Here is a 17,553-nt window from a genome sequence, read left to right as displayed (position 1 = left end):
GCCTTGGCAGCCAGTTGGCAGCGTCGCCGATGACAACGTCCGCGTCACGTCGCATAGCGAAGCTCTGCCCGCTTTGGCCTCTTCTTGTAAAGCGCCCGTGGCATCTTGACTGCGCGAAGCTTTGGAACCTTCACGTTCGAAACCGTATTCGCCTCCAGCGTTGCTTTCTATGCCTTCTCACGTCATTGGGCCGGCGGGAGTTGCTCGCGCGCTAGGACAGTTTTCGAACGGCAAGGAGGGTCTCGTTGTTGACAAACCGCGTACGTAGGTGTTGTTGTTGTTGTTAGCGATATTGCTGGAAAAAGAAAATAGAGGCAATCGTGGGTGGTACGTAAGTCTCTTTTAGTGACTTTCACGCCGCTGCTTTCACTGGTGGGTGAGCTCGTCGGCTCACTTGTCTCAACAATGTTGTCCACTTCCTCCCTAATTTTGTCGAGTGACCCCGTCACCTTGCTGACCCCGTCACCTTGCTCGACGAATGTAGCCTATTTGTCTCGCGGGTACGCCGTCATTTACGCCTCTGAGAGGACGCAGTCAGGTGGTTGGGCATCGACGCCAACTCCCCAACTCCCTACACTCTCCGGATCGGAAGGCGTAATTTGCGGAAACGCGGGGTTTTGATGACGTGGTTCTGTTCGCCATGTTCGTGTTGTATAGATGGTTTGCGTGTTGTCGTTAGCACTCAACTATAACGGAAGCGAGACAACGTTATATTGTCGCGCTGTAATTGCAGGGAGACAACGTTTGAGTAAGTTCGAGGAAAAGGAGCGGGTTGATCGCGTGACTCACCGGCGCCATTGTGTCTAACGATCGCGGGTTTACGCTGCCCTCGCGTAGCTGGAGTGTTTTGCTCCGCAGTTCTACGATCTTGACACCGGGAGAAGCGAGACACACGAAAATGCGGAAACCAAAAAAAGATGACGGGGGTAAAAAAGGTTATGTAGGAAGAGAGTTGGCGGGTAAGAGTAGACCGATCACGTGATTCACCCGCGCCATGTTTGTGTCTTAGAACTGCGTTCGGCGGTTGTAGCTATTGTTGCCCAATTCGCGTATTTTTTTTTGCTCCGAAGTTTTATGATCTCGCAACTGGGCCTCAATGAGCGCGAGACAAGCACCTACTTGTTTGCGAGACGCGAAAGTGTGGAAAGAGAAAAAGGGAAGGTGGGAAGGTGGAGCGAGTGACAAAGGGAAAGTGGTTAGTTGGGCGAGTTGGTAATGATTGAACATGGTTAAAATTGCGCACAAATAAAATTTGTGCGCAATTTTAACCATGTTCAAAGGGAAAGTACCGATCCCGTGATTCATCCGCGCCATTTCTGTGTCGTACGATGGCGATTGTGGGTTGACGCTACCCTCACGTACCTCGAGTGTTTTGCTCCGAAGTTCTACGATCTTTAGGCTAGGGAGTGCGAGAGACGCGATAGAGCGAGGAGAGAAAAAGGGAAAGGTGATAAAAAAAAAGTATGGGGAGCGAGGAAGAGTATCGATCACGTGATTTCGGCGCGCCATGTTCGTGTCGTAACCGCGGCTTTGACGAGTTGGCCCTGCCCTACCCACACTTGTGCGCGTCCCGGCTTCCCGCGGATATCTCGACACCAGAGGACGAGCCGCCGAGAAAGTGGAAGGAGTGCGAGGAGGACGGAAAAGGGAAGATGCAAACATCCTCCTCCTCCGCTTCGGAGAGAAATCCCGAGTCACGCGCCTCCCTCGGAAAAAAAAAAAATGAAAAGGGAAGAAGAGAAGGCGAATTGGTACGGCGCATCGCGTATCGGGAGGCCCAACGGAGTCGACGTCGTGGTCGTCGCAGCGTCGTCGCGGCCGCAGTCTCGGTCGGCTCGGGACGTGGGCGTTCTAGGGTCCGCACCACGGGTCTGGGACGCGAGTCCGCGCTCGGCCATGCCCGGGGCCCGCGATTCAGAGCCGGGGTTCGTCGCTGCCGCCGCAAGCCCCTCGCCGCACACCGTCGTCGCCGCACCGCCGCGGCCGCCGTACAGGGCGCCATGACTCAGCGCTGCCTGCGATCTCCGAGCGTCAACTTCGCCGACTGCGAGTCGCCCCTTCCCGGGGATACCTTCGAACAGGCTGGACGCAGGTGCTACGCTCCCGGCAGGGTGAGTACGCCGACCCGGGCACTAGCCCCCCGCCGCTGCGGCGTAGTCCCGTCCTCGTCGGAGTAGCGGTCGCTAACCCCCCTCCCCGTAGCCCGCCGGTTCGGCCACCTCTAGGTCCGGCCGCAAAACTCGTCGCTTCATCTAGCCTCCTCAGTTTTGAAATCACGGTACATCTTTTGAATCTTCTAAGTAGTCCCTGCGTTTATCGGCTGAAGCGGTGTGGCTTACGTAACGTAGCATTCCGTTCCCCGTTTTCTTTTTCTTGTCGGGTTGGTTGGCCCAGATAGCGGCATCGCGTAGCGGTCAAGGTTTCTCGTGTGCGGCAGGCAAGCCTACCTTTGTTTTCCCCCCCCTTCGCTCGCCCCACTACCTGACTCCCTAGGTCGTTGATGCTGCTCTCGTTTTATCCTGGATGGAATTGGACCCGGGTAATGTGTACACATGTGCTTAGATACATTATATCGGTTTTGAGACTCGGGGAGGGAAGTGTGAAAACAAGGAATGTGCCTCGATTCTCGCGCGAATGTGTTCGCTTAATCTGTCCTTGCTGAGACCACACGGCTGTTGTCGTGCGCTACCCAAGATTGTATCAGCGCCCCATAGGCGTACACATTGGAGTACGCGTAAAACGGATGCCGGGAGGAGGGAGCTTTGCACGCGCTCGTGTGGAGCCCGGATACGATTTCATTGTCGTGCACGCTGAAAATCGTGTTCGGTGAGGACGGCGTCTTACAAAGTGTTCGTGCACGTGGTTGGGAGGGCGTCTTATATCGGCCGACCGCGCGCTGGTTCGGGTCGTACGGGGCCGGGTGGTGCCGCGACCGTCTTTGCACGCCTGGGGAGAACGCGTAGGATTTTTCTCGCGCACGATGAAAGTCGTGTTCGGTGAGGACGGTTCCTTTACGAGTTGATCGTGGTTCTGGTCGTAAGAGCGTGTTGCATCGGCTGACCGTGTGGCTGGGACCCGCCGGAAGAAGCCGGGGAGTTGTTGCTTCTGACGCTCGGACCTGGAGTCTGGGTCAGGTTGCGGCGGCGCGTGGAGCCTGGAACTAGGTCAAGCGGACGCGCCTGCGTCGGGGTGACCTTTTTTTCTTTTTTTTTTTTTCTCACGATCGGCACGGGAGTTGTGCTTTCTGCTTTGGATGGGCCTACACCGTAGCTTGCTCGACTCGTTTATTCGTCCTGAGAACACTGATGTACTTAACCGCGTTTCTCAAACACGTTTCTAGAAGAGTGTTTTTTGTTTTTTTTTATGAGAAACGAATATGAAAGGGAACTCGTGACTGTTTGTATGGAAACAGAGTGCACGTATTTATGTATGTATGTGCATGTGTGCGTGCGTACTAACGGGTTATAGGCCTGGAAGTGTGGTCTATTTATTTATTTATTTATTTTGCATGCCGCGGAACGTTTATTTGTTCGGAACGGCGTTTCTCAAACGCGTGTCTAGAACGGCGTTTTCTTTTTCTTTTTTTTTAATGAAGATTGAAGGAAGTACGACGGAGAACCCGTTACAGTTTGTACGAAACAGGAGCGAGTGGAAAGACGTTATTTTTTATGTAGGTATAGGCCTGATTGTGTAGTCGATTTTTGTTTCTTTTGTATGTCGGCCCCCGACTCATAATCCGTAGAAGAATATGGTACAATATAAATATGCATTTCACATCTCATTAGGTGCTTCAGTGAAGAGAATCAATCGTAGATATAAATTACGAAGCTTGCCCAAAGCACACGTGCAAACAGGCACGCATAGGTCACGGAGAAACTTGGCAATAATGAAGAAAATATTGTACACTAGAAGAAAGCCTTCTTTGAAGGCATGTCTCGACGTGCAACGTTTCGAAATTCTTACAGTGCATAAAAACATGCTCCTACTAGGAGATGAAAAAAGGAGTTATTTAATATGATTATAATGCGATTAAATGCGAAGGTGCAAGCGAGCTGGACAAGAAGGACGAAAATAATCCCAGGAGAAGGGGAACAACAGGGACAAACACAAATCTCTAAACACAGCTATAACCTTGAAATGCAAGCTTTCACCCTTGTTGGTGGTCGACTGGTGGCAGCTGATAAAACCCGTTTGCTCTACTGACGTCTAACCCCTGGTTAACTCAGTTGGTAGACCGCTCCACTGGAAATGGAGAGGTCCCTGGTTCGATACCCGGATCAGGCGGATTTTTTCGGTCGCGCACTAGTCACCTAGTTGTGTTTGGAGATTTGTGTTTTCCATTTGTCCCTCTTGTTCCCTTTGTCTAGGGATTATTTTCGTGATTTAATATGTTACCGTAAAAAATTCGCTTTAATGCGATTAATTGGATTACACGCCACGCGTATTCGTACCAGTCTGGGGTTGGACGCGTTCTGCGGGCAGCCTGTAAAGCGTGCTCTGTCTGCAGCGTCGGGGAGTACTGCGGGGGAGCATGCACCACAAGGGCTTCCCTGCCGTCGCTGTTTTTTTTTTTTTCTTTTTTTTTTCAATAGTTTATTGTTTGTGCTTTTTCTGTTTCTTTACTTTTGTTGAGCGGTTTTTTTTTATATCAGATGTTAGTTAGGGGGATGGGGCGTACGGCTGCATATCATCCGATTGTACTATGTATAAACGAGAGAGAGAGAGGGAGGAATCTAAGACTCGCTCGAGTTTTGTAACGTGTTTTTACTTTGTTCGTTTGCGGATATTTACGCCGATTTATGTTTATGATAGGTTTATTTTGCGGTAATTATTGTGTATTTGGAGAGCCGAGGAAATATAAAGAAATGACTGTTTTGGTCATGTGTTCGCATCAGTGCCCCGCGATGTCGTTTAATTTATACCGCGGAATTACCGAAACCCTAACACACGCGGGGCAGCACGAGTCCACGGCACCTCATTATTGCTCTGCAGCCAATCAGATTCCGGCATTAGTCGAAAAGGACGCCAACGAACCAATCACGGAGCTAGAAGAGTGAATTAACATATTAGGCCACGCCCTTCGTTTCCCTGAAAACTACGGGGCGCAAGTGGATTTACGCAAATCGTTAATTCACCGAAAGTTTTTTGTTTTTTTTTCATGTCTTGGTGAGGAAAAGAACTAAACTACCGCGCTGTTGTTTTGAATTTGGTACCAGTCCGAGTGATTGAGCGAAGTTTCAATTTGACGCGGAGCAGAATTAGTGTGGCGATGAGACCAGTGATTGCACAGTATGCGACACTGTTAACGCAAACACGACTTCGGTGGGTTTTGTTTTCTCGCACTATACTTGGAAGCGGTGTTGGTGGGCATCAGACCTTACCGCTTAAGCCGGGGTCACGCTGCTCCTCTATCACACAAGAGACAGCATTCAAACACGAGTCACCTGAATATCCATGGTTGGAATGTCGTGTGCCAAGCACGGATCTCGCAGTGTCTCGCGTTCGAATCTGTGCGCAGACTGTCCTTTGTATTATGTGTGACCCCGGATTTTGGTTAGTGCCCCCTCCCCTGCCTCCTGGCCTGATCCCGAGCACTTTTCACGACGGTAGTGGTGTCGACGACGAGCCTTTGGATTCTGTGCGAAACACAGAAAAGGCGGACGATTGCTGGTTCGTGCTAAGAGTGCCGCGCAGTGTACCTCGCGCGAATGTTTTGTTTGTTTTACTTACAAAATTGCGAGCTTGTTTCTGTTGGGAGAAAGGGGCGCGCCGATCCGCCTTGGGGCTACATCAACGACAGCTTCCGTGTTGCGTCTGCCCTACAGCGTGTCGCCCGCCTCTGCGCCTTCCCGCGGTCCTCGATCTCAACCCCGAGTAGAGGTTCGGCACCTTGACTTTAGAAAGCGTATTCATCTCCAACGTTGCTTCGTGTGCCTTCTCGCGTCATTGGACTCAAACGAGTTGCTCCCAGCTCGAGGTCAATCGTGTCCCCCGCAGTTGGGAGCGGCAACGACTGTGACACCCTTCCGGGTTTTCCGTTTAGCTGCGCCAGAACATGCCTCTAGGGTACGCTTGCGCGTTTAACGGTCCGGAAATCACTACGGGACGACATTCATCGGTACCATTAGGTGATAACCTACCTGAGAAGTAATTTCCGCTCCTCTTGTTATTAGAAAGCGCTTCGCTCGCTGGCGCGGATCAAGTAGACATACTGGCATTGAGACGTGATCGTGGCTGTTTTCGCCAGCGCCTGGTGATGGGACTTTGTTCTCAAGGTGCGAGTCTTTCGGTAAAAAAAGAAAAAAGAAGTTAGCGCCGATTGTGGCTTTGAACGTTTTGGATAGCGCTGTGCTCATTCGAGCTGACAGTGGTCAGAAACTAAAATCGGCTGCTACACGCGATGTCTACGCGAAAGGTTCCTGCTATGAGCCGCACCGTGACGCCACTGTCTCATCGCACGCTTCCGATGGCGCGGATCACTGTATTTCGATCACTGTGTCATCCGTTGTAAAGTCACTGAAAAATAGCGCCGAGGTTCCCGCGTGATCGCCATATTCGTCCACGGAATGAACGGTTTCTCCTTGGCCCCTCCATTCCTGGTGAACCGGTCTGAATTCCCGGTGACAGCTCGCTTTAGAAAGAAATATCTTTTGACAGCGAGATTCTGTTATCCACATAACGGCGAAACAAGCGCTAATCTTCGCACCTCCACCAGATGCGGCGTCACCGCTTGGCGGCCTCCGAAAAATAATTTTCCCATCTCGAGATACGCGAGAAGAGCAATAGCAGTACAAGAGATATACGGAGATAAGCCCGATTGATGAGTTCCTTGCGTACACAGCGTCAACTACGCCTATATTGTCGCGTTTTCGGTGTGATATACAGCGCGACTGGTTCAAAACGAGTCTCTCGAAGATTTCAAAGTACCAAAATGGCGACTGCCTTGGCAACAGACACCGATCAGCCAATCGCCTCGCGCGCGGCGAGGTTTCAGTCGTCTGTTTCTTAATATTTCTTTGTGTCCGGCTTGTAAGCAGAGAAGGCAATGTCGGTACTTTCCAGGATACAGTTACTTGAATCCGCAATTGTCACTAGCAGGGCGGGAACGCGGCGTCTCTTTTGAACGCCCAACCTCCAGCACGTGCTCGCTGCCGTTCAGCACGATCTCTCCGCGCATGCGCTTTTGAAGTTTACGGGACGCCGAAGGGATATCGAAAGTCGACCGCTCCGTGCGGGAACTATAGGGGGCGCTTTGAAAAACGCGCGTAGCGCCGCTAGAGGAGGAGCTGGCGTTCGACAGTGAGGCGCGCTCAGCAGCCTGCTGCGCCTTTTCGCGTGCGAAGCTGTGGTGGCGGAAGCGCGCACGGACGGAACTTTTGCTTTTTGAGCCGATAAGTTGACGGTGACGTTGCGTGAGTGCTGGGAGAGATTCAAGAAGGGCATTTAGGTGTTATCCGCTTCTGCTATATTGAGTTTCAGTCGTTATTAGGGTTAATTTCTTTTGTTGAGGTCAAAAGGGGTTTGAGCAATTTTCCGAAAAGCAAGACGGCCGCCACCATAATTGCTCTCAGTGGGAAATTTGTTTCGTTCGTCACTGTAAACGTAGGACTGCTGGAACGATGATATTTGGAGACGAGTGAGATGTTCACTAAGTTTGTGCACTAAGTTGGCCAAGTTTTATTAAGACAGCAGGTGTGAAAGTTGTGGTTCTAACGAATAAAGGAATAAACCTGTCAGGAATATCCAATATTGGATCCAAAATGTTGTGTTATAACCGGGCTGTGCGAAGTGCAGATTTGGACACACAGGTTGTTGGACATGACCGTAACTTGACACAACAGTTACAATACCAAAAATAGGTGGCATAGGGAAACCAGTAGGAAATTTGGTTTTGGCGGCGTAACTGAATGGGAAACGGATTTGACCATGAAAGGGCTGTGAAGAGGATACCACTCGTCGTGGGAGATGGAGACTTTACAGGTAGGGAGGGACTAGTGCACAGTACTTCCAATTGAAACAACTTTACGAAAGGTGGCTTCAAAGCCGAGAAAACCAAGTTGCCGGCCGACACACGGTTTGGCCGTCTAACTAAGGCTTTTGTGGTGAGCTGTTGTGTAGTAATCTGGTTGTGCGAGGGGATGATTTTCGGCTCACAGGTACTTGGACAACCGTAACTTGACAAACCACTTAAGGTCCGTTCACACTCTTGCAACCGAGTACGACCGAGAGAGACCAGACCGGTTTTTAAGCCTCTTGCGATCTCTTAGGACCAGCTACGCTGTAGCGCATTCGGCCCTAAGAGGTTGCAAGAAGCTTAAAAACCGGTTTGGTCTCTCTCAGTCTTACTCGGTTGCAAGAGTGTGAACGGGCCTTTATTATACCTAAAAGAGGTGGCATAGTTTAACCAGGTGGAAATAGTTTTGGGCGGCGTAACTAAATGGGAACCGGTTTTGACGGTCAAAGGCTGTCAGGAGAATACCACTCATCATGGCCAGGAGGTGCACACCTTACAGGTAGGAAGGGACCAGTGGACGGTACTTCCAGTTCGAACAACTTTGCGGTAGGTAGCTAGCTCTAAAGCCCAAAAACAAATTGTTGTCTACAAGACTCGGGGTGTCATCGTTTCCACATCCAAAAGGAGGCTGATCAAAAAAGAAAGCACACCACATAAACTTCCATTCTCAAACATCGATTGTCCATTGATTCCAAGTTTCATTGTAGTTTTCCTTAGATTCATATTTGTCACTTTTTGTACCGTCCGAATCTTTCTTCATGAAGTACAGACTGCGTGCCATACTGGTCCGAAAATATCATCGACACGTACGATGGGGCCGAAACTTCCTTGTAGGGCATTCCTTCAATGAAATTCGCACTGCATACCCGCCAGTGTGGGATGGCATTTCAGTTCGAGCTGAGATATGTAGGCGTTACTGGTACGAAAACAAACGCAGAGCGCAAAGCGGCAGTGTAGAAAATGTCAGCCGTGCCGACACAGTGGCAGACATGATCGGGAGACCAAATTTCTCGCGTCGTATACGGCACGGGTCCATCGTTGTCGCTGTCCCACAAAACATCGGCGAGGTCAAAAACTGAAACTTCGTCCCAACGAGATGCGACGCATAACTATTGGAGCACTTAACGACGCAGCAGTTCATGCTGTCAACCCGGCATGAACTGCCACGCGGCATGGTTTCGTTTCGCTGGGGCTCTCACTGCCTACCTTCGGTAACTGCCGCGCGGCGGCGCGCCGGTCGCGTCGCACGGAGTCGTGCGACGCGACTCCGTCTGTCGTTCTCATCATGTCTAGTGTTGGGTTGCACGCACGGGGAAGGTTTGCGAGCTATTTTGACGATCAAGCTTGCTCTTCAAGATGTTGGACTCTTTTATACACACCGTTTCAGGAGTCGTTTAGCGGGTCGTTCAATACCTGCACAGCATTCTAAAGTTAGCCAGTTTAGAAGCTTGCATTAAGACACGTAGCTCCCCTCCCCCGTGTGTGCTTCACCCATGAATTGAAGCGCCATCTTTCTGCACTTTCCCCAGGATTTGAAATTAGGGGGTGTCTAAATTTTTAGGGGGGGGGGGGGGCATTGAGAATAGAGGAGTTGTTGCGAATTTAGGGGGTGCCTTCAGAAAAAAAAAGGGGGGGAAGGGTGTACACCCCTCTAGGGGGTCTGTAGGGAAATCACTGTTAATAACAGTTGAGAGAGCAGCCGCGGCGTGTGATGAGGGTGGCGCTTCAATCAGCCGGTGACAAACCTTGGGGGAGACAGGGTTCAGCTCCTGCTAGGTACCGTCTATGTGAGTTTACTTACTGACAGTTTTAAAGCATGAAGTGCTTTGTAACGCTACCCCCCCCCCCCAAAAAAAAAAAAAAAAAAAAAACTTAAAATTTTGTTTTTCCGTCTGTGCGTCTATTTTCCCCTAAATTTAGCGAGGGAACTGGCGTCAGGTGACGTCACGTGACGTTACATACACCTTGAAGAAATTGATAGTACGTAACCTACATGTAAACTCAGTTTTCCGTTAAATTTAGCGGGCAGATTAATTACTTGTGGCCAAAACATCAATACAATTCGGTTTCTCCGCTAAATTTAGCGGAAAATCGATGTCACGGCACCAATATGGGCCATTTCACTTCCCCGCTAAATTCAGCGGGGAGTTCACGTCTCGTGAGCTAGACACCTATCCAGTTTCCCCGTGAGGCGAAGCATCTGCGTATGCGCAGTGCCGACGGCAGCGCCGCCTCGGTGGCGCCACGTCAGAGACTCGAGTTGGTCCATAACGAGTCGTGGAGCTGCTAGAGCCACTGAAAGGAGCTACGTCTATAGCCGCGGCACTCTGAGCCCCGATGTTCTCATGGACGCCGCCATTTTGTTCCTTGGCGCAGGCTGGGCGCTATAGAGCCTTCTCGAAAAGAAACCATCGAGCAACATTGGTGGTGGCCATCGCTTGGGCTACGTCTATAGTGGAAGATATCTAGGGTGGGATAAAAAAAATATACAGATAAAAATAAGCAATAAATTCAATTTAAAAGAGAGGGGGGTCTGTTATAACCAAATTCATACAAATTTTAAAAAAAAAGAAGGGATGACGAAATGTTAGGCTAGGTGGCGCAAGCTGCCGCCGGTTACAAAGGGTATAGCCATTACCATCCATCCATCCATGGGCACGAAGCGTGTGGCTGGATCCGAGTCGTCGTCGAACGCGTTTTCAGTACGTGCTCAGAATGCGAGATCAAGAAACGGCGGACAGACGATGGCAGAGACTTTCGAAAATTGTGTCTATGGGGGATAGTTACGATTTGAAAATGCGACTTTCTCTTTCTGAGGGTGATGCGGTGTCAAGATCGACCTTGGACGACGACGTTTTGTTCTGGAAATTGCTCATTATGGCGTCGCAATCAATCCCTGTTATCCGGCGCCAACGTTATCCGAGTAAAGAACAGTTTCGTCGTTGGCCTTTTCCCACTGCAGGAGCAGCAACCAACAAGCACCGCTTCCGGACTCGTGGCCTTGCTGGCAACCCTCGTGTTTACGCCTTGGCCTGCGTATAGCTGACTCTAAGCCAACGTGTTTGCGAAAATGTGGTGCAGCTGAATATTGCTCGTGCTGGGAAGAAGAAAAAGAAAAATTGCGTACTTTGTTTTACTGGTGGCTAAACATTCGGTGTTTGTCGCTTCGCTTCAGACGCGCCAGCCTGCTTCGTTAAAAGCTGGGATCACTGTTCATGTATCTTTCAAGAGACAGTCTGGAAATACGAATCACCGGAATATCCCTGGTTCGAATGCCGCGTGCCCAAGTTTTCTCCTCGAACCTATTGCCAGGCGGCATTCGAAACACGAATCTTGCGGTGACCCGCGTTCGAATCTGTACGCAGACTGTCTTTTGTGTGATGTATGTGTGATCCCGGCTTTACGCCTCCGCTGCAGGCATTGCATCGTGGGAATGGTAGTCTTTCTGCACGCGCGACAATTCCGCTGTGGGTTTTGTGCGAGCAGAACACAAGACGGCACGAGCTGTCTCGTGCACTGCCGCCTGCCTCCATGGAACTTCAGTTATGGCGGCCTCACCACACATGCGTGGAACGCTCGGTGAGTCATACAATTAACGTCGACGACGCTGGTTTAAGAAGCGGGTGAGCCCAGGCTTCCACCTCGTATTTGTTGCGCACACTATACCGAACTTGCCATTCGCCGCTCACGGTCCTGGTCGTGACTCCATAGGTTCGAACCATAAGAAGGTACCTCCAACGTTATTAGATTAGCTCAATCCACAATTGGCAAAAAAACTGCTGCGCATGCGCGAGCAGAGCGTGTTGCTAGCGCCCCCTGTTTGGTTGGAAAACAAATAAGTTTGCCGGCTATTCCTAGGCTGCGACAGAGGCGCGGAAGCGAAGACACCGTAAGCGAGGACAAAGAAAGCTCGCGAGTCGCTTTTGTTTGTCGCCATGCCGGCGCACTGTATTTCGTATGGTTGTGCAAATTACTTTTATGGTAAAGAGAACGCCAAGTTTTTTTGTTTTCTTTTAGATTTCCGTCTGCAGCAGGTTGTATCCTGCTAAGATAGGCTTGGATAGCTGTCGTGAAGAGAAGGGACATGGACGGCTCATTATGGCAGCCGAACGAGCACTGACGGATCTGCAGCACACATTTTGTCACGGGTACGTCGTTTCTGTACGTTCCTGAGGGAATTTTCCACGCTATTCAATCTGTGTCTTGGGGCAACGCTTGGAACAGACTGCGCGCGCGAACTTTACGCCCCACATGTATCAAGCCAAACCATGCATCGCGAAGCCTAGTTGTATTCCAACCACTTTCCAGCCTCGCACCCAAAATGTCGGAAGTTTCCGGCGTTGCGCGATTGGCAGCGCGCACTATTTTGCAAATCGTGGATTACGAAACTGCTCATAGACGGTGCACATCGCCTAGATGGGGTTCCACCGTGCTCTATGGTAAACGCAAACACATCGAGGGGCTCTACTCCGTGGAACGCGCAGTTTTGCAACAACAATCTAGATGGCGCTTCAAACGACGGGAGGCGAACTGAAGTGAGTGAAGGGGGGTACCCTTTAGCGCGGGAGTTTCATTACTGAGGGCATATAGTAACCTTGGGTGCCACCGAAACAATACTATACCGAAGCGCTTGTTCCGGCTGCAAGTATAGTGAATTGTACTGCAAGTTAAGGGCCTAACGCTACTCGTTTCTGTGTTGCTACACGGCGTAACCTTGCATCTCGTTCGCACTTCCTCTAGTGACATTATACTGTGCATGGAAAGCGTTAGCGACCGTTGTATTTAGCGTCCTATTCTTCCCGTGCATCGAAAGTAGTCCCGAAGTGGCAGCAAATGACGTCACGAAAGCCGGAGTGTCGTCCTGTCGGATGTCGCGATCCTGGCCGTTAGGCGTAGAAATTCCGGCGAAAAAACAAAAGTATGAACGCGAGTGTCGCCGTCGTCGCGGCGTCCCAACCCCTGGCTGCCGGAGTTTCCGTGGACTTCCAAGCCGAAGAGCCACCTGCACCAGAACAGGCGTCTGCCACTTCCACAACCGTTGCTGTGACACATCTTCGGGGTCGATGCCGGCGACACCGCGAATGCTTCTGTGACGTCGTCGGGCGGAAATCGAGGAACCACTTTGTTGGACACGGTAAACGCACCAGTCGTCGACGCGTCCCAGGCACAAGAGTGGCATTGCCCACGTACACTCGGAACTGATGACTTAGTTCCGATTTGGGGATTTGGGGAGCGACGTGTCTGAGAGAAGTCACGCTTGTTCTCCGTCGGCTCTTTTTGCTTTTTTCTTTATTTTTTTTTTTTTTTTTACATCCTGGGGCACTGGAAGAATTTTGGCGGGGCCGTGTGCGGGGAAGCGGGGGGGGGGGGGGGTGTTTGGCCAGAACCGTGGCCGCGACGAACAATGGCATCGATCGCATATTGATTGGGGAACGAGGGACGGTCCTTCTTGCTCTTGCCGGACACATCATCTCGGTGTGCGCGTCACGGGGCTCGGTCCCCGAGATTTGGCGCCCCCCTCCACGCTGCTCGAGAGCTCTTTTGTTCATCGGGTTCCCGTTCGTGCTGCTGACAAAGACGCGCGGTCAGCCTCCTCGGTCAGGGCGCACCTGGGCCCGTGGCTTCGTCGAAATGAAGTTGGGTCCGAAGAAGTCTCATTTTGGGACAATAGGCCCCTTTTGAAAGTCACGCGTCGATTATTGGAAGGTTCGAATCACTGGAACAACCGAGACCGCGGAACGTTCGAGTGTACACAAAATGACGGTGAATTAAGTGGCCTCGGCAAGATTTCTGGTGTTTCAACTTGGACGGTTGTATTGTTGTTTATTTGGGGGTAAAAAGAAAACTGAAAAAAAAAATGATTTTTTTATTTTTTTTTTTGTGCAGAAATTTCTTTTAGCAGAGGGCATACTTTTCAAGGGAGGCGTTTGAAATGCCCGTTCACAAAGTGTGCTTACGCCGCGTTATGTTGTAGACGTCTGCTTTTGTTGAGAACCGCAGGGAGATCCACGCTTGGTACGAAGCGTGGCAGCCAATTCAAAGAATGACTCTGAGACTTCTTTCCTTCTTCCTATTGTTTCTTTCTGTCGTCACCGCAGTTTCGGGTCATTCTACAATTATGAAGTTGCACCACGCAGCTCACTTGCGCCCTCACGTTTTGTTCGTGAGTACGTTTGCATGCGGCATACGAGGGTGGACCGATAACTCATAGCTCAACGTAAGGAAACGTAAGCAAATTCACCTATGTTACTTGGTCTGAATATGCTTATATGAAGTGTTCAAATGTCATCAGCACTAGATATCCGGAAAGCAACTTATCGTCTGCCATGAACAACATTTTTGACGGTGCCCCCCCCCCCCCCCTTCCCTCCCTCCTTTTCTCACACCTCTCAGTTCCACTGCCGTTTATTAGGAGAGTTTGGCCATACATTGGTTTGAATAGGCGAGCATCTCGGGGCCAACCACAGGCCTCGAAACAGCCCCTGGCGGTGGTCGTGAGCTCTAAATATGTGAACGACTAATTTAAGCCGTTTATAGCGTCGCTAGAGTGAAAAGGTATAACTCTTGGTGACTGAAAACTTCGCGCATGTTAGGGTTTCGTCACGTCCATATTCAACGGTAGAATAAACGAACATGCGGTCCAAACCAGGGCCGACTTGCTAAAAACAGCGTCTCAGCTGAGACTGGGGGAAGGAAAGCACTGACAAAGCCAAAACCGCGTCTCAAGACGCTCGCGCGCCCCACCCTTTGCACTGTTTTAATAATAATATTAATATCTTCATTTGGCTCTGAAGAGCGGCGGCACCGCGGAAAGACCGTACCATGGAGGCCCGCTGTGCCGCATCTAAGAAACACGATAATGCGATGAATATATACATGCAAGATGACGACGACATGGATATTATAACTATTGCGGAGGATGTCAGTCAAATTTGAAGATGTCCAAATTTCGTTGAGGCGGGTCAGCAGCGGGCCAAGGGGATCTGCAACCTGCCCTTCGATCGGTGCACGGTTGCACAAAGGAGCCCCACGAGCATGATGGTGCTGTCGCTCACTGGGGTCGAAGCATCAGGCTCCAAAGGGGTAGCCCAGTCAAAGCAGAAAGCTGCCGCCTCCGAGGTACCGAGACTTGGGGCTTAGATTGAGGCACCGCCGACGCCCGGTGTGGCATCCTCTAAACGTCGTTATCTTCGTGCTGCTGCGAGATTGAACGCTTTTATTTCACGCTTTAAATGTCGTTTGCAATATTGTGACGTCGCGGTTTGCTGATTGGTCGACGCGTTGTCACATATTTAGTTTACGCTCTAACCGCGGAGGGAATATTCGGCGCTGGCGGCAGCCTTTGCTCCGCTTATTGGCCAAACTCTCCCAATATACGGCTCAGTTCGCCTTTGAAGCGTTATCTATAGGTCTTCGTTACAAAACTGTGTGTTCCATCGAGTACGGTGAAACGCCATCTAGACGCTAAAGGCAGATACACACATTTGCTTTTGAACTAGTTGGAATGCACTGCGCTGAGAAACGGAAGCGAGTGGCCGGCACATCTGTGCTTCGTATGAACCGCGGAATCCAATTCAAACAGTAGCCTGGCACGCGACATGAGAAGCAGGTGTGTCCTGGTGTCTCGTAGCTGCTAGGGAAGGGAAAGGAATGTACTGTTGTTGTTGTTGTTGAAAAACTTTATTGAGTTGAAAGATTTAGGAAAGGGAAGGGGAGAAAGGGGAAGAAAAAGGAGAGAGTGGTTGTGTGCCCCTATTCCGGGACTCCAAGTGCGGAGTGAACTCGGAGTGCTCGGGCCACGAGCAGCCTCTGCTCGCTAGCCGTCGCGTACTTGAGTCCCGCTTCCCACTCCTCGAGTTTGGGCTCCTCGACTGGAGCCAGTCCTGGGAGGTTCTTGCATGCCCAGACAACGTGATAAACGTCCCCCCAGGGCTCACCACAGAAGGGACAGTCCGCCGTGGCGTACCGCTCTGGGTACCACAGATGTAGCTGGATCGGTGTGACGAACGTGTCCGTCTGAAGTCGTCTCCACGTGAACTCTTCTTCTTTGCTGAGACCTTTGGCCGGCCCAGGATATTCTGCCCTATGTGTTCGTAGAGCCTTTAAGGCCTCACTGTAAGTGAGCGCACTGTCCAGATCCCTCTGGGGCAGAACCGAGTCCCGGTATAACGCACCTCGGGCCGCAGCATTCGCCGCCTCGTTTCCGACTTGCCCCATATGGCCGGGGGTCCAGATCAGATGTACTCCCTCTACTGCGGTTTTGCGGAGGAGCCTTAGAGCTGGTTGACCCACGACCCCTCGCGCAAAGTTTTGACAAGCTCTTTGTGAATCCGAAATTATCGTCGCACGAGGATTGCAAACCACCGCCAATGCTATGGCCGCCTCCTCCACTTGTTCAACCGTCTGCGCTCGTATGGAGGCGACGCGTCTGATCTGCCCTTGCGCACTGGCCACCGCTATTGCAGCCACCCCCAGCACCGGACCGGCCCCATCCACGTACAGGGTTCCCTCTCTGCTGTCCCAGGAACGCGCTAGGGCCACCGCTCGCGCTTGTCTCCGTTCCGCATTCCTATCCGGGTGCATGTTGCGGGGGATTCTACTGATCGTGAATCTCTGCCGGGTCTCAGCCGGCAGCTCTTCCCCCGCGTCTCCGGGCCCGTGAGAACCGCCGGGTACTGCCATTCCCAGTTTGTCCAGAAGCCACGCTCCATTCACTGTGGAAGAGAGTCGCTTCAGCTGTGACACTAGTTGAGCTTCATGAAGTTCTTTTATGGTGTTATGCACCCCAAGTTTAAGCAGTTTCTCGGTCGCCGTACGCTCCGGTAGCCCCAGCGCGTTTTTGTATGCTCTCCTTATCAGTACGTTTAGCTTTTGCATCTCCGCCTTGTTCAAGTTCAGGTACGGAGTGCCGTACGTCAGTCTGGCAATAATGAAGGCCTGGACCAACTGTATTGCCTCTTTCTCCTTTATACCGTGTCTACGGTTCCTAATTCGCCTCATCATACCGCACACCTGCGTGGTCATGGCGTCCAGTCTGTCGATAGTCGACTTGTTCCCGCTCCCCTGTTGTAGAAGCTGGCCCAGAATCCGAACCTCCGCTGGTTTTGGGACCCGGACCCCATCTATCACCACGTCAATGTGATCGACTAGCTTATCGCGAGGGTTTCGGAAGACAAGAAGCTCAGAGTACTCTCCGACGATATCCGCCGCCGCCTGAAGCTTCTCTTCTATTTCCGCGTCACTGCCCTCCCTGCACCACAGGGTGATGTCATCCGCGTAGATGGCATGCTCCACGTTCGGAACCGCCCTCAGCGCTTCTGGTAGACCCCGCAGCGCAAGGTTGAACAGCAACGGGGAAAGTACTGCCCCTTGCGGCGTACCCCTGGAACCCAGTCTGTATGTCCCAGATTGCATACTTCCCAACGTCAACGTGGCTGTCCTGTCCGTCAAGAAACTGCGGACATATTCGAAGGTTCTTCTCCCGCAGTTAACTGTGCTGAGACCCCTAAATATGCTTTCGTGCGAAACATTATCAAACG

The 17,553-nt window shown here is 51.3% G+C and overlaps 1 protein-coding gene across 1 annotated transcript in view; it reads left to right on the top strand.

The window, feature by feature from the left end:
• The first annotated feature begins 1,769 nt into the window (after nt 1–1,769).
• The window catches only part of LOC8024290 (alpha-catulin), a 156,554-nt gene continuing 140,770 nt past the window's right edge, over nt 1,770–17,553 (top strand). Inside the window, exon 1 of the mRNA XM_040501509.2 lies at nt 1,770–2,111. Within this exon, the coding sequence (XP_040357443.1) occupies nt 2,001–2,111 (111 nt within the window). The 5' untranslated portion in view covers nt 1,770–2,000. The remainder of the gene's footprint in view (nt 2,112–17,553) is intronic.

The sequence above is a fragment of the Ixodes scapularis genome, unplaced genomic scaffold (genome assembly GCF_016920785.2).
Source record: "Ixodes scapularis isolate PalLabHiFi unplaced genomic scaffold, ASM1692078v2 PGA_scaffold11__112_contigs__length_91849675, whole genome shotgun sequence".
NCBI classification, from domain to species: domain Eukaryota; kingdom Metazoa; phylum Arthropoda; class Arachnida; order Ixodida; family Ixodidae; genus Ixodes; species Ixodes scapularis.
The sequence above is the reverse complement of the archived record's forward strand: the minus strand, read 5'-3'. Positions and strand labels throughout refer to the sequence as shown.